The following is a 15,146-nucleotide window of genomic DNA, read 5'->3' as shown; positions in this document are numbered from 1 at the left end:
AATCTGTCACTAGAAATACAATGAGTCAAAATTCTTTGCCTTTAAACTCTACTCCCTTTAAATTCTACTTGTTGGTCCTAGTTCTGTCCTTTGAAACTACACTGGTTAGGCCTCTACTGCATCATTGTAGAAATTCTTCAAAGGTTGGAAGTAAATATCTTATTCTTCAGGACATTCTTTACTTATGAGTCTAAACTCTAGAGTATAAATAATGTTAGAATTAGCTAACAGATTTCAGCATCACCTACAAATATATTAAATTGGTGAACAAATATTGGATATTCTGGTAGTTTGAAATGTTAAATGTTGAAAGGATTGGTTTAGACATTTAACTAGCCTGTCTCCAGGCATCTAATGAGTTTTAGAATCTAAGGCTCAGGTAAAGTCCTATATTTCTTTCACTTACCTCTGGGTTGAAGTTCCTACTTTTAGTAAATTTAACATTTTTGTTCTATGTTTTGTCTTTTCTGTGTGTGGTCTCTTTTCCACCATGTTACCACTCAAGACATCATCATAATCCCTTCGCTAAACCAAAGTACTGCTATCTCTAGGCTATGTGAGTTTCAGACTTTAGTGAAGGTTCAGTTATGGTGCAGGGTTATACTTTAGGGCATCACGGCAAAAGACTTACAATTGAGCATTCACCATTGCTGTTCTTCTGAGGAAAGAACCTTCACTGGTTACTCTTCTGCTTGGTCTCCAGCCTCTTGCTATGTTGATAGGCCTCTTTCTACTTTGTATTCTTTACATTTCATCTCTGTTTCATGCTAAAAAATTCTTCAAATAACTGTTCATTTCTATTTCTTTTACAGATTTTATAACATTTTTGATTTTTGTGGGTACATAGTAGGTGTATGTATGTATGGGGTAAATGAGAAATTTTGATACAGGGATGTAATATATAATAACAAAATTATGAAAAAGGAAGTATTCATCCCCTGAAGCATTCATCTTTTGTGTTACAAACAATCCAATTATACTCTTTTGGTTATTTTAAAATGTACAATTAAGTTATTATTGATATAGTCACCTTGTTGTGCTATCAAATACTAGGTCTTGTGATATCAAATACTAGGTCTCATTCATTCTTTCTATTTTTCTTCAAGCCATTAACCCTCTCCACCTCTCTCTCAGCCCCCAACTACTGTTTCCAGCCCCTGGCAACCATCCTTCTACTCTCTATGCCCATGAGTTCAATCGTTTTGGTTTTAAGATACCACAAATAGGTGAAAACATGTGGTGTCTGTCTTTTTGTACCTGGTTTATTTCACTTAACATAGTGACATGCAGTTCCATCCATGTCATTGCAAATGACAGGATCTCATTCTTTTTTATGGCTGAATAGTACTCCATTATGTATAAGCACCACATTTTCTTCATCTATTCATCTGATGATGAACACTTAGGTTACTTCCAAATCTTGGCTATTGTGAATAGTGCTGCAACAAACATGTGAGTGCAGATATCACTTCGACATACTGATTTCCCTTCTTTTGAGTATATACCCAGCAGTGGGATTGCTGGATGATATGGTAGGTCAGTTTTTCATTTTTTGAGGAACCTCCAAACTGTTTTCTATAGTCGTTGTACTAATTTACATTCCCATTAACAGTGTAAAAGGGTTCCCTTTTCTCCACATCCTCACCAGCATTTGTTATTGCTGGTCTATTGGATGAAACCCATTTTAACTGGGATGAAATGATATCTCATTATAGTTTTGATATGCATTTCTCTGATTATCAGTGATGTTGAGCACCTTTTCATATGCTTATTTGTCATTTGTATGTTTTCTTTTGAGAAATGTGTATTTAAATCTTTGGCCCATTTTTAAATTGGATTATTAAGGTTTTCCCTATAGAGTTGCTGGAGCTTCTTATATATTCTGGTTATTAATCCCTTGTCAGATGGGTAGTTTGCAAATATTTTCTCTCATTCTTCACTTTGTTGATTGTTTCTTTTGCTATGCAGAAGTTTCAGCTTGATGTGACCCCTTTCTTCCACTTTTGCTTTGGTTGCCTCTACTTGTGGGGTACTACTCAGGAAATCTTTGCCCAGGCGGATGTCCTGGAGAGTGTCCCCAATGTTTTCTTGTGGTATTTTTATAACTCGAGGTCTTAGATTTAAGTCTTTAATTCATTTTTATTTTATTTTTGTATATGGCAAGAAATGGGGTCTAGTTTCATTCTTCTGCATATGGATATCCAGTTTTCCCAGCACCACTATTGAAGAGACCGTTCTTTCTCTAACACATGTTCTTAACACCTCTGTTAAAAATGAGTTCACTGTAGGTGTGTGGATATGTTTCTGGGTTCTCTATTCTGTTCCATTGGTCTATGTGTCTGTTTTTATGTCAGTACCATGCTCTCTTAGTTACTCTAGCACTATGGTATAATTTGATGTTAGGTTATGTGATTCCTCCAGTTTTGTTCTTTTTGCTCAGGATAGCTTTAGCTATTCTGGGTCTTTTGTGGTTCCATATAAAATTTAGGATTTTTTTTCTATTTCTGTGAAGCACCTCATTGGTATTTTGATAGGGATTGTATTGAATCTATAGATTGCTGTGGTTAGTATGAACATTTTAACAATATTGATTCTTCCAATCCATGAACATGGAATATCTTTCCATTTTTTGGTGTGTCCTCTTCAATTGCTTTCATCAGTGTTTTGTAATTTTCATTGCAGAAGATCTTTCACTTCTTTGGTTAATTCTTAGGTGATTAATTTTATTTGTAGCTATTGTAAGTGAGATTACCTTCTTGATTTCTTTTTCAGATTGTTCACTCTTAGCATGTAAAAATGCTACTGATATTTGCATGTTGATTTTGTATCCTGCAACTTTACTGAATTTGTTAAACAATTTCAATATTTGGTGGTCTCTTTAGGTTTTTCCAAATAGAAGATCATATCATCTGCAAACAAGTGTAACTTGAGTTCCTTCTTTCCAGTTTGGATGCCCTTTATTTCTTTCTCTTGTCTGATTGCTCTAGCTAGGATTTTCATTACTATGTTCAGTAACAGTGGTGAAAGTGGGCATTTTTGTCATGTTCCAAAGCTTAGAGGAAAGGCTTTCAGTTTTTCCCCATTCAGTATAATACTAGCTGTGGGTCTGTCATATATGGCTTTTTTCATGTTGAGGTATGTTCCTTCTATAGCCAGTTTTTGAGGGTTTTATCATGAAGGGATGTTGAATTTTATCAAATGCTTTTTAAGCATCAATTGAAATGATTATATGGTTTTGTCCTTCATTCTATTATTATGATGTATCACATTCATTGGTTTGTGTATATTGAACCATCCGTGCATTGCTGGGATAAATCTCACTTGTTCGTGATGAGTCATCTTTTTAATGTATTGTTGAATTTAGTTCACGAGTATTTTGTTGAGGACTTTTGCATCAATATTCATCATCACCCTTATTCACTGCAACCTCTCAGGGCTGTCTTCTGACGTGTACCTACACTGGTCCATTGGTTTCTGACTTCTAATTATTGGCTTTATTTACCTCTTATTTATGGTCTTGCTCTTAATCTTTGTACTTAATGTTTATATTTGGTCTCCCCAACTTGGAGTCTTACCTCTCTCCCAAGGACTTTGACTGACATACTCTTCACTCTTCTACTTCTCCTGCTGGCAAGTTTCTCTGGGCAATATACCTTAGATTGAGAACCCTTAAACCTAATCTTCTTTTCAATCTGCTTGAAAAGTGGCCTACCCTCCAAAAATGGGGAGGAGCATGTTTGGGTATATTTTACATACATTATTGTCATTTCCTCAGTTTAATTTATAACCCCTCCCTGGGTAATCTCATCCTTTATCACCTCCTAAATTTATGACTCCAGCCCAAACCTCTCTTCAGAGTTCCAGATCCATATTTTCAACTGCCTACTTAACATCTACACTTGGATGTCTCAGAGGCACTTCAAACTCAAATGTCCTAAATTGAATATATCTCTTTATCTGATTTTCCTCCATTGTTCTATATCTCAGTGAATAGAGTCACCAGATCCTTGTTCAAACCAGAAATCTGTAAATCATTCTAGACTTTTTCTTCTTACTTACCCCACTTAGCCAATTCATGGTCAAGTAATGCTGATTTTATCTCCTAAATCTATCGCAAAGATATCCATTTCTTCTTTCTCCTGAATCCCTGCCATAGCCTTTCTGCTGGCCTCCCTGCAACCTCTTTTGCCTTTTTTCAATCCATCCTCTATATTGCTGCCAGTGTTCTCTTCTCTACACTTAAAATAAAGTAAGAAGTCTATAGCACTGCCCACAAAGGTCTGCATGTTCTGGTCCCTGTCAACCTTTGCAGGCTCCTGAAGACTTCTCTCCCTCACTCACTGTGTTTCTTCAAGTGTCAAGTTTATTTGATCTCAGAATCTTTACATATGCCATTATCTCTATGGCATGTTTGCCTTACTCTCTCCTTTTACTCATTCACCAGACTTTAGCGCATATATATATATATGATAATATGATGTATATCATGATATATATAGAGTAATGTCTTCTCTGCCACTTTAAGCCAGGTTAGGAAGCATCCCGTCCACTTTATAAGTGCCCAAGCACTTTATACTTCTTTATAACACAGTATTCTTGCAATTATGTGGTTGGTGTTATCCATCCTAGTAGGCTATAACCTTCACCAGGACATAGACTATGTGCTAAAGAAATGTTTACTGAATGAATGAATGAATGAATGAATTTCTGTGTTTGTCATTTTTGCCAGATTGTAAACTTTTTGATTGCAAACTTTAGATTCCTGCAGAGCCTAGCCCAGTACATTGTGTAATCTGCCTCTTTTATTCTCCTCCACATATATGTTTGATTTAATCAATAGATACTTGGTGTCAAAATGAATTGGAATACCTGGAATTGCTCAAGTTATTCTTCAAAATCTCCTCACTTATATTTATTATGTGTATTTCCTTTTTCTACTTCACATGTGTTCCGTATTTTGTCTCCTTCAACAGTTCATTCTTTGTGGCTACAGGACACTTTTTTTAAGTTGGTAATTCTTTCCTTTTTTAATGTCATAGCATTTATTCTAGAGGACAAATGGAATTGCTGTGTATACTCAAGGCATCACATAATTTTAAAGAACAACATTATCTTTACCTAAGATGAGGTGTTCTCATTTCTGGGAGGCAAGGGGAGAGATAACAATCATGCATATGAAGAATTTGCATTGACTGTGAACATTAAATCCAATGATCAGATGATTGGGATTTGCATTGTGGGTTATTATTCATCCATATTACTGCCTATTCCCTTCATTTATGTAAATTAAAGCTGCAGGGTTTGCCTTTGTGCAAACTTTCCCTCAGTCTGCGAATGTGTCTTGCCACACTACATACTTATTTGAAGCGATAGCAGAATTGTATTAATTTGTTTTGAATTATTGGACTCAAGGAGTTAATCACCCACAGAGCTCAATTGTTGTTTGCAGAACTTGGAGTGTTATAGAATGAATAGCTCCGAAATATCTCTTCAGTGTTCAGAAAGAAAAGCATGGTGGAATGAGTATTAAAATGGGAGTCCAAAACCTTACAGTGTAATCTTGACTCTGCCTCTGTGTAACCACGAATGCCTCACAAATCTCTCTGTACCTGTTTTTTCTTTTGTCAAGCAGACTTCATGTTATCTCCACTCACTACTCACAGGGTTACTGTGAGGATCAAATGAAGAAAGTACAAAATGGAAACTACATTAAAAAAAAAAATCTGGCCAGGCTTGGTGGCTCACGCCTGTAATCCCAGCACTTTGGGAGGTTGAGGTGGGTGGATCACTTGAGCCCAGGAGTTCGAGACCACCCTGGCCAACATGGCAAAACCTTGTCTCTACTAAAAATACCGGAAAAAAAAAAAAAATTAGCACGCGCCTGTAGTCCCAGCTACTTGGGAGGTTGAGGGGAGAGGATCACCTGATCCTGGGAAGATGAGGCTGCAGTGATCCATGATCGGGCCATTGTACTGCAGCCTGGGTGATTGGAGTGAGACCCTGTCTCAAAAAAAAAAAAAAAAAAAAAATCCTATCAGCAGAGGAATGTGGAAAGCTATTGGCACTTTAGATACCTTATCTCAATCTTCCCTCAGGTCACTCTTATGGACAGCTGGAAGTTATTCAATTTTTTTCACAACTTACTACTGAACAAACAAATGCACCAATCACTTTACAAGTGGAGAGAGAATCAAAGAGAGAATAAGAAAAAATAATGAGACCTCAAAATTATAAAAGTCCCACAAATGTGCAGTCGTTACAATTTATAGTGGGATGAAGAGACTAATGTCATTCTCTTTACATTCTTCAGACAATAGATATGTGTTATCATTAAACCAGTCACCATTTATTGTCCAGGGATCAAAAATGACATGCTAAATATTAATGCAAATATATTTCCATTTTTATACAATATGAATCTATTTCAAACATTAATGATTTCAAACAAAAGAAACCCAATTTTTTATTCCACACAATTCTTCATTTTGTTAAAAAAAAGTTCTTTTGTACAAGCACAAGTGAATAAAATGTATTACTAAATATAACCATTGAAATGTATTAAAATGGATCCCTTATACCTACTTAGTAAGTATGGTGGGATCTGCAGCAGTCAAACTCAGTTGTGAGTCTAAAGCTTCAGATTTGGCATGGATGGAAAGGTTAGGCTGGATGAATTCATCTTTACTTGATTAACCTTAATATTTCCTGCTTAATACATAATACATAATACATAAGCCTTTTACAATATACTTTGTTTTATACAACCCATGATTCTGAAATATATGCAAAATATCTTTTAAAAAATTGGATTCTTTTAAAACATATTAGGAGAATTTACTATTTACAGAATTAATGTGGTGAGTCTTTGTATTAGGTTGAATTTTATGAAATTGGTGATATTTGAGCATTTTTTGGCCTATAAAATGGCAATTTCATATGGTTCAGCTAATAAAAAGTGAAGAATTGTTCTTTTCATCTTAAAACAGAGTACACACACATATAAATAACCTACCTGTTTATATACTGGCTAATGTGCAATTTTGGAGGGAGTGGGGGTGGGGGAAGGCAATCCAAGTCAGCATTTTGAACAGAAGAATAAACTCAAATTGTGCCCTCTGGTTACTCTAGTTGCCTTTCTGAGCAGTAATATATGTTAATACATTGGGGAATAAATATAATGTAAAAATTCTTTTCTTTACAGTAAGTTTGCTACAATAAAAACATTCAGTTTATTTTCCTAAAGATTAAATACCATGTGAGTCATTATAATGACACATCTGCTTAAAAGCATTTCCATTTGTATTGTCACTGGAAATTGGGTGGGGGGTGTTATGCTGCTATTTTGGTATAAACTGTGCTGTGTGCTTTGGTTAATGCTCAATGACGATCTGGATCCCCATGGGGTAGTTGTGATGAAAGAGGGTGGTGGTTTTCCATGTGAGTAACCTAATCATAAATTAGAAAGCTTCATCCAAGTCAGTGCGTAAAAAGCAGTTTTATTCTCCTGAAATTTGGGTTAGGGAGGTCAGATGGGCAGAGAATAGATTTTCAGTCTGTATCTGTATTAGATTCAGCAACAAGGTATTTCGTATCTTGCTATTCACTGCTGTTGAGAGTATAATCAGTTCCTTCATTTATCCAGCCACTGACTTCTCAACTGTAAAGTGCATTCAAATACTGTGGGCACAAAACGGAGAGCCTGGAATGAGGGAAGATGTGTGTTCTTAAGAAGTTCTGGGGGGAGGGGGCGGTATTGGCAGTCTTGATGAAGTCCATGTTTGGCTACCAAAGCTCAAATTTTAAAGGGTCCACTGAATTTGGGTGTTGAATAAACACACAACTTAAGACCATCAAGGTGTAATAATGTGAGTCACTTTGAGTTTGGAAAAATACATGCCCTATCCAAGTCTTAGCCCATCTGCTAATTTGTTTTGAATGGTGCAGAATGCAGCTCCCATCTCTGACAGTGCACAGTTGGGTAACAGGTGTGGCAGAGTCAGCCTTACTGCTAAATTTAGCTCTGCATGTGGGGATTTCACACTTGCAGCCCCTTGGAGAGAGGAGCATTGACAAATGACTGTGTATAAAAGTGGAAAGCACTTGGGAATTTCACTACCAACTTAGATTTAGATCAGAGAAAAAGGGCCAATCTAAATTGGTTACAGACTACAAAGAGCTACGTTTCTGGTGGGGGTGGCATTAATCTAACATCTATTTGATTTCTCTCTTACCATCATTACAGTTCCTGAGAGAGTACTCTCTGAAATTTGATGACCCCCCCTCTTCAGGTGCAAGTGATAACTTATTTTTTGTTTTAGCAAGTAGAATTTAACACAGGTGTACTCATCCTTTGGTGGGAAGAATATGACCAGTTTTTTAAATTCTAATTTGTAAATGGTACTCATCTCCTTTGGTTTCCCTTTGAAAAGTTAGTTTTAAAAATTAAATTCTCTCCACACTACTGGCATACTAGGGCTACTTATGAGAACGGAATTTTTCAAAATATAATTCTCTTATAGATAATAAGTGAAACACTTCATCTTTTGGCAGGGATCAGGAAGGGAGGAACATTTTCTGGGAAATACAAATGAGACATTTGAGGACATTGATCTCAATAAGGATTTGTTGGAGGATGTTGTTTAGTCCTTTCCTCCTTTGTCTTTTTTTTTTTTTTAATACTCAGATCTAAAGAGTATAGTGATGACTAAATAGCTCTCTAACCATTTTTCAGCACAAAAACCCTGGGACTCAGAAGGCTTGAATGTTTTGTCCAAAGCCACATTCAACAACAGAATACCAAAATCATTTCATTTCTGCTCTAAAGTACAGTGGAGTCTTGTTTGCAAAGGCACCTTTTAAACAAAGCTCATATTTGTGTGCAACTCTATCCTAGAGTGTGATAGGGAGAAAGAAAAAGACAAAGAAGCTGCATGAATAGAATTAACATAGTTATAATATGCACATTTTTCTCTCTCTAGATGAGTTTGTTTACTAGAAACTTCTTTCTGAAAACTTACTCTTTAAACTGAAACAGTTTCTTTAAATCTCTTCTTTCATTTGAAACAAACCGAATTGCCAAAGATGATCAAATCACTGCTGTTTAGGGAAAGGACTCGTGGTCCCTTCCATTAACTTCTGACATAATTTAACTTCTTGTAGAGGTGATTCTTTAGGATCAAAACACTAAATTAGAACTTGTCCTTTTCTTGGGATATCCTCTTTGAAGGATCAACCCTTTCAAAAGCAAATCTTCTTTGTTTTTGGAGCTTCCAGGGACCCTGTGTTTCTTACAACCACTGCGTATGAATTTCTGTGGTCTGAGGTTTGTGCAAGGCCCATGCACTGTTTGGTTACTATGGAAACCAGCCCTCCCAACCAGCTGTCATTTCCTATATTCCTTTCAGAGTGAGTCTTAAACGTTTTAGATAGTCCACAAGCAGAGTAAAGATGAAGAATAACACAAAGAAAACATGAACAGCTTGTTGTTAAATGAACAACTTGTGGATTCCCTACATGGGAAGCTTCATGTAAGAAAGCAAGCTCTCCTGGACATCTATATATAAGGGTTTACCCAGATCCACTAAAGCTCACCTTCATCCTGGCTTTAAGGAGTGGGGATTCGACTCTGCATCTCTACATCTGTGAACTGAGGAACACTTTCTGTGCTGTCCGAGTTGATGGGCGAGATGACATGTTTGAGCCGAAGGAGCATTGTGAAGAGCAGGATGAGGAGAATGGCCAGGAGGCTCAGGAATAAGCCCACATACATGTACAGGTTGGAATACTTGTCTGAAGAAGTATCAACCTCTGTTGCCAGAGTGGGAAAATGGGCACGCCCAGTGAGATTTCCATGGTATTTAAAATGCGCCTCCATCATCACTCAAGACTTGAGTTGGTATGTGTTTCTCTTTGATTTCTATTGCCCTTGAGGCATTTCACAGTCACTTAGACTGTCTCTAAATCTATTGGACGTGTTCTAACAATCCGGTAAAAACAAATCACTCTCAGAGCTAAGGTAATAGCACACAAGCAGAAAATGGTGATGCTATGATTTGACAATTGAGACACCCTCTCTATCCTTCAGCACAGCAATCACCCCTCCAATAGGTTTTATCAGAGCTTCTTAATCAATTTTCAAAAATATAAGTAATGCTTTATTTTCCACACTCCTACTTTTATACTGATTAAAATAAATATGGCTGAAACTGCTTTATAATACTGTTATTAGAACAAGAATCTTTTATAGTATTATGTCAGTCTTTTGCTCTGTTTTGGTAGATGGATAAAGGGCTCGTTTTGCCTATACCTAATCTAGATGTGTGGACTAATTATGTGGACCTAATTGGGCTCTTCCTTGAGGAGACTATCTGAAGGCTTTTGTATATATCAGGCTCAGCATATCTGAGTTTTCCTCCCGTTTGTCTATATTTCTGAACCTTCCCTAAGGATGGAGATTATAAGGTTCCTGCCCAGCTGCACAGCTTGTAAGTCTAGAAAATGTGAGTTTTCTGTAGCTTTGTTGACATCCCTCACTGTAGGCTGGACGGAAAGTGTTGTGAGACCTGGTAATTCTCAGGTAAGAGAGGTCTCAGAGACGCTGACAGCAGTAGGCCCAGGCTCAGGAGATTTGGCTCTTCAGATTCTCCAACAGATATTGATTTTCCTGAAAATCGAAAACAAAAATAAAGATTCGGTTATCTCTAAGAAAAACAAATGGCAATGTATTTTGAAATAAAAATAAATTGATAAATTGCAAAATGGTTTACTATATGCAAACCAATTTTAGAATGCTTTTTCTTCTGTGTAGAAGATAGCTTTTAAAAGGTTAAAGAAAAAAAATCAGATCACTAAACGGCAGCTAATAACTAACCTAGATTAGAACAATGTTTTCTAAACCGACTGATCATAAGATTTACTTGGGGGTACTTATTAATATACAGATCCTGGGCCCAAATCTAGACTTCCTGAATCAATCTCCACAGTAGGGGCCTGGGCACCACTCTAGAGATTCAGACTTTATTGGTCTGGGATGAGACCGAAGCACTACTATTTAAAAAAAAAATAGCCACCCATATTCAAAGTTCATGTTTAGAATGCCAAGTTAAATCATTTTGGAAGACTACAGCAGTAAATAGTTGACCCTATTTACATGGTGGAATGCTTTTGCCAACAAAAAGAAGGTTCTATCTTTACCAATGATGAAGGATGCATTTATTTGCTTGGAATAGGCACACCCTCTCAATTCCTTCTGGGTCTACAAACATTGGGGAAAAATGTCTATTTTTACCCCACATATCTAAATAAGAGAGATAGAAGAAAAGCAATAAAGTCTTTTCCAAGTAACTTCAAAGTGCAGCCAGGACTAAGAACCATTGATCTAGTTGAACCAGGAAAGCCTAGCACTGAAACAAAGGAATCCTAATTTTAAGGAATTGTTTTTCAATCTCCAGATCCCAGTGACAATTGTTACTTTAATGAATCAGGGGAATGTTCAGGAATGCAGGCTTCCCCTAATTTTGTTTTTGGTCTATCTCTCTCATTTAGATCTGTAGGGTGGAAATAGACATTTCCCCCCAATAGTTGTACACCAGAAGGAATTGAGAGAGTATGCCTATTCTGAGCAAATAAATGCATTGCATGCTTTATCATTGGTAAAGCTAGAACTTTCTTTTTATTGGCAAAAACATTCCACTGTGTAAATAGGGTCAACTATTTACTGCTGAAGCCTTCCAAAATGATTTAACTTACCATTCTAAACATGAATTTTGAATGTAGGTGGCTAAAATAAATGATATAAACAACCATCACCTGTCACACTTCTATGTACTATAGTAGATTGCTAACAGTGTAGCCTAGTTTTGTCTGTTGTTAACATACCCAAGGAGAGTTCGTAGAACTAGCTCCAACAGTCACATTATTTTTCCTATCATCTTGAATTTTGCCCCCAGCCTGAGAACACTTCAGCTTAAAGTTTGTATTCCCTAGCCCACGTTACTATACTTTCTATAATCCATATTTTTCTTAGTCTACCTACTTACTGTTCCTATTGCCCACACTTGATTCATAAGAAACAAGAACAGAGAGAGAGAGAGAGAGAGAGAGAGAGAGAGAGAGAGAGAGAATATCTTTCCACTGTATTTGGAGCAGTGGTCTAGGAAACATTTTTCTATCCTTGCAAGTACAGCTATTTTGATTTTTGATTAGCTGGGATCAAGGCCCAGGAATATGCATACTAAACACAAGCTTCTCAAGTGTTTCTTTGCATACTGAGCTTTGAGAGTTAATTATTGTTTTTTCTCTCTAGATAGCCCAGCTAAAGAATACAGCTAATCTATCTTATTGGTTGTTTGGAGGCTCTACTTTTAAAAGCATTTAAAACAATGTTATGGGTTGAATAGTGTCACCCCCCAAAAAATGGTGAAGTCCTAACCCCCAGTAACTGTGAATGTAACCTTATTTGGAAATAAGACCTTGTAGATGTAATCAAGTCAATATATTAGGTTGGCCCTAATCTAATGACTGGTGTCCTCACAAGAAGAGGAGAAGACAGAGGCATACAAGGAGAAGATAGAGGTAGAGATTAGAGTGATGTATCTACCAGCCAAGGAATGCTGAAGATTGCCAGCAAATACCAGAGGCTCGAAGTGGCAAGGAAGGAGTCTACCCTACAGATTTCAGAGAGTGCATGGCCCTACTGATACCATGATTCCAGACTTCTATACTCCAGGCCTGAAAGAATAAATTTCTGTTGTTTTAAGCCACCTAGCTTATATAATTTTTTAATGGCAGTTTTAGGAAGCAAATACATAGAGTAATCACCCTGAAACCCTAGTGTTTTGGAACCTTTGGGGTAATGTTTCTCAGAGTGGTCAAGGGAAGTCCCTTAACCAGAATCACCTACAGGGTGTTTATTATGAATAAAAAATGGACCCTTTCCCAGAGCCTTTCCCTTGTTTCTTAGATTAGAATCTCTGGGGACAGTATCCTGGAATCAATGTTTGAAACAAGTTACCCACTTGTTTCTAAGTACATTCTTCAGGGAATGCTTTTCAGTCCTTGCTGTACTTTAGTATTACTTAGTATGCTTTTTGAAAATATATATAACTGGGTCTTTTCTTCAGGGTTTCTGATTCAGTAGCTCTGTATGGGGCATGAACATCTGTATTGCTTAAAAGCTCCACAGGTGATTTTGATATGCAGCCAGGGCTGAAAAACATCAGTCTACAAATAGAACAGAGCACTTCAAATCAGGACTCTAACAGTCCCAGACAGCCCACACAGCTCAACTGCTTCACTACATATTCAAGTGCTTCACGTATAGGTTGTCAGTCTGACTGGCCTTCCTCCTCACCACTTCTCCCAGCAGCTCCTTTTCTTAAGAATGGTAGTAACCTAGAGATAAGAGCTTAATGGATTTTTCATCCATGTATCTCCTAAGTTACTTTTTTACCTGCCTTCCAGAAAAGAAGGGTAAGGAAAAATGAACACTCACTGCTAGTGCAAGCCAAATGGGAGAAACCTCTATACTATCATAGTATCTTTATACTCCCTTTGAACCCCAAGTACACAGAATCAGGTAAGTCATACTCTTTGGTTTATGGTACATTGTCATCATTGGTAAATTTGAGCACTTTTTTATTCACTTATTTAATAATATATTGAACACTCATGGACAAACATCTGTGGGCAAACATCTAGCAACTTTAAGATTGAGAATGACTAATAATTTACATGACATCCACCTATGCTCTTCCCATCTCATCCTCTTACCTATCCTTCTCCAGAAATAACCAATAACCAATATTCTGAAATTTGTGACTCATTACCTTCCTTTTATTTACACACACACACACACACACACACACCCCTATGCCTAAACAATGTTAGTATTATTTGTTTTGAACTTTATAAAAAGAATGCCAAACTGTGTGTAATCTTCAACTTGCTATTTTATTCTATATTTTATTACTATATGCTTTATTTATAACTAGTCTAGTGGAATGAAAAAGGAAAAAGAAATAAAATGTGGAAGTCCGCATGTTGCCTTTGGATTTTACTCCATTCTCCTTAGCTTGACATTTAAGGCTGTCAATGCTCTGGCCCTGGCTTACCTTAATTCCTTCCATTACCCTCTTTCCAATAAAACTGTAATGTTCACTCTTACCTACTTCCCTGCTTCCATATTTTTGTTTGACCAGTTTCTTCTATCTTCACACATCTCTGGGTGAGGAAATAATACAATTCTTTAAGATTCAGTTCATGAAGCTGATCTTGACTTTCCACCCTAACCCTAATTTCCACAATGCTTTGTATTTCTCCTAGAGGAATTAAATTTGACAAATGTTGCAGATATCTATTTGATATGTTTTCTTCTAAATTCTAGTTTACAAAATTCTTGAGGATCCTTTTCAGCAGTCTATCCCTTATACAGCTTTGCTTGCAGTAGCTGCTCAAGAATTATTGAATAAATGCATGGGTATGATGAAGAAATGTACCTAATATTTAGAGTTCGAAGAGAAGCATGGTCTTATCTCTGATCCGATTGCTAATATAGCTTGGAGAAGAACATAAATTTCTCTTTTCTTTTTATTCCTTTCCTCCACTGTTCAATTTCTTACTGGAGAATAATTCCAGATTATAATCTAGAGTTAAGAAATTATCACCTTGTTAGAAACTCTGTTGATGAAGTGCTATTTCACGTACAGGATTTTAAAGGAAAACTATATGGGATGGGTTAAATTTTAAATTTAAGTTTTAGAAAGTTCACTTGTGTCTACAGATAATTTTCAATAATAATTGATAGTTCATTTTCTGCCTCCTATGCAATTGACCCTGAATCTTCCTTAGGTCTGAATACTTATTCAATATTTATTAGAATTCTATGAAGCTTGGAGAAGCTTAGAGAACAATGATCTCAGCTACAGTTGTCAATTTCTTTAAACATTTCCTTTGAAATTTTGGAAAACTAACTAATCACATATTTCTTAAAGCCTCTATAGTCTTCAGGAGACCAAACAGTCTGGTCAATTCAGGGAGGTTTATCAATTTAATTCCTTAAGGACTTTGAAATGAATAAATGCAATGTTTAGATATTGGGAAATCCTCTTTTTCGTTACTCTGGTCCTATATCTGTGACTACTTCTCAT

General features: G+C 36.5%; 1 protein-coding gene across 1 annotated transcript; it reads right to left on the bottom strand.

The window, feature by feature from the left end:
- Positions 1–6,324: 6,324 nt before the first annotated feature.
- On the bottom strand, positions 6,325–14,800 carry SERTM2 (serine rich and transmembrane domain containing 2). The gene has a single exon (XM_031660608.1). It carries the CDS (start codon positions 9,875–9,877, stop codon positions 9,605–9,607), a length of 273 nt encoding a protein of 90 aa, XP_031516468.1. The 5' UTR covers positions 9,878–14,800; the 3' UTR covers positions 6,325–9,604.
- Positions 14,801–15,146: the final 346 nt, after the last annotated feature.

The sequence above is a fragment of the Papio anubis genome, chromosome X (assembly GCF_008728515.1).
Source record: "Papio anubis isolate 15944 chromosome X, Panubis1.0, whole genome shotgun sequence".
In the NCBI taxonomy this organism is placed as follows: Eukaryota; Metazoa; Chordata; class Mammalia; order Primates; family Cercopithecidae; genus Papio; species Papio anubis.
This window is presented reverse-complemented; position numbering and strand designations above follow the sequence as displayed.

Coding starts and splice junctions, on each gene's coding strand:
- SERTM2 (XM_031660608.1), bottom strand. CDS start 9,877: ATGATGGAGGCGCATTTTAAATACCATGGAAATCTCACTGGGCGTGCC.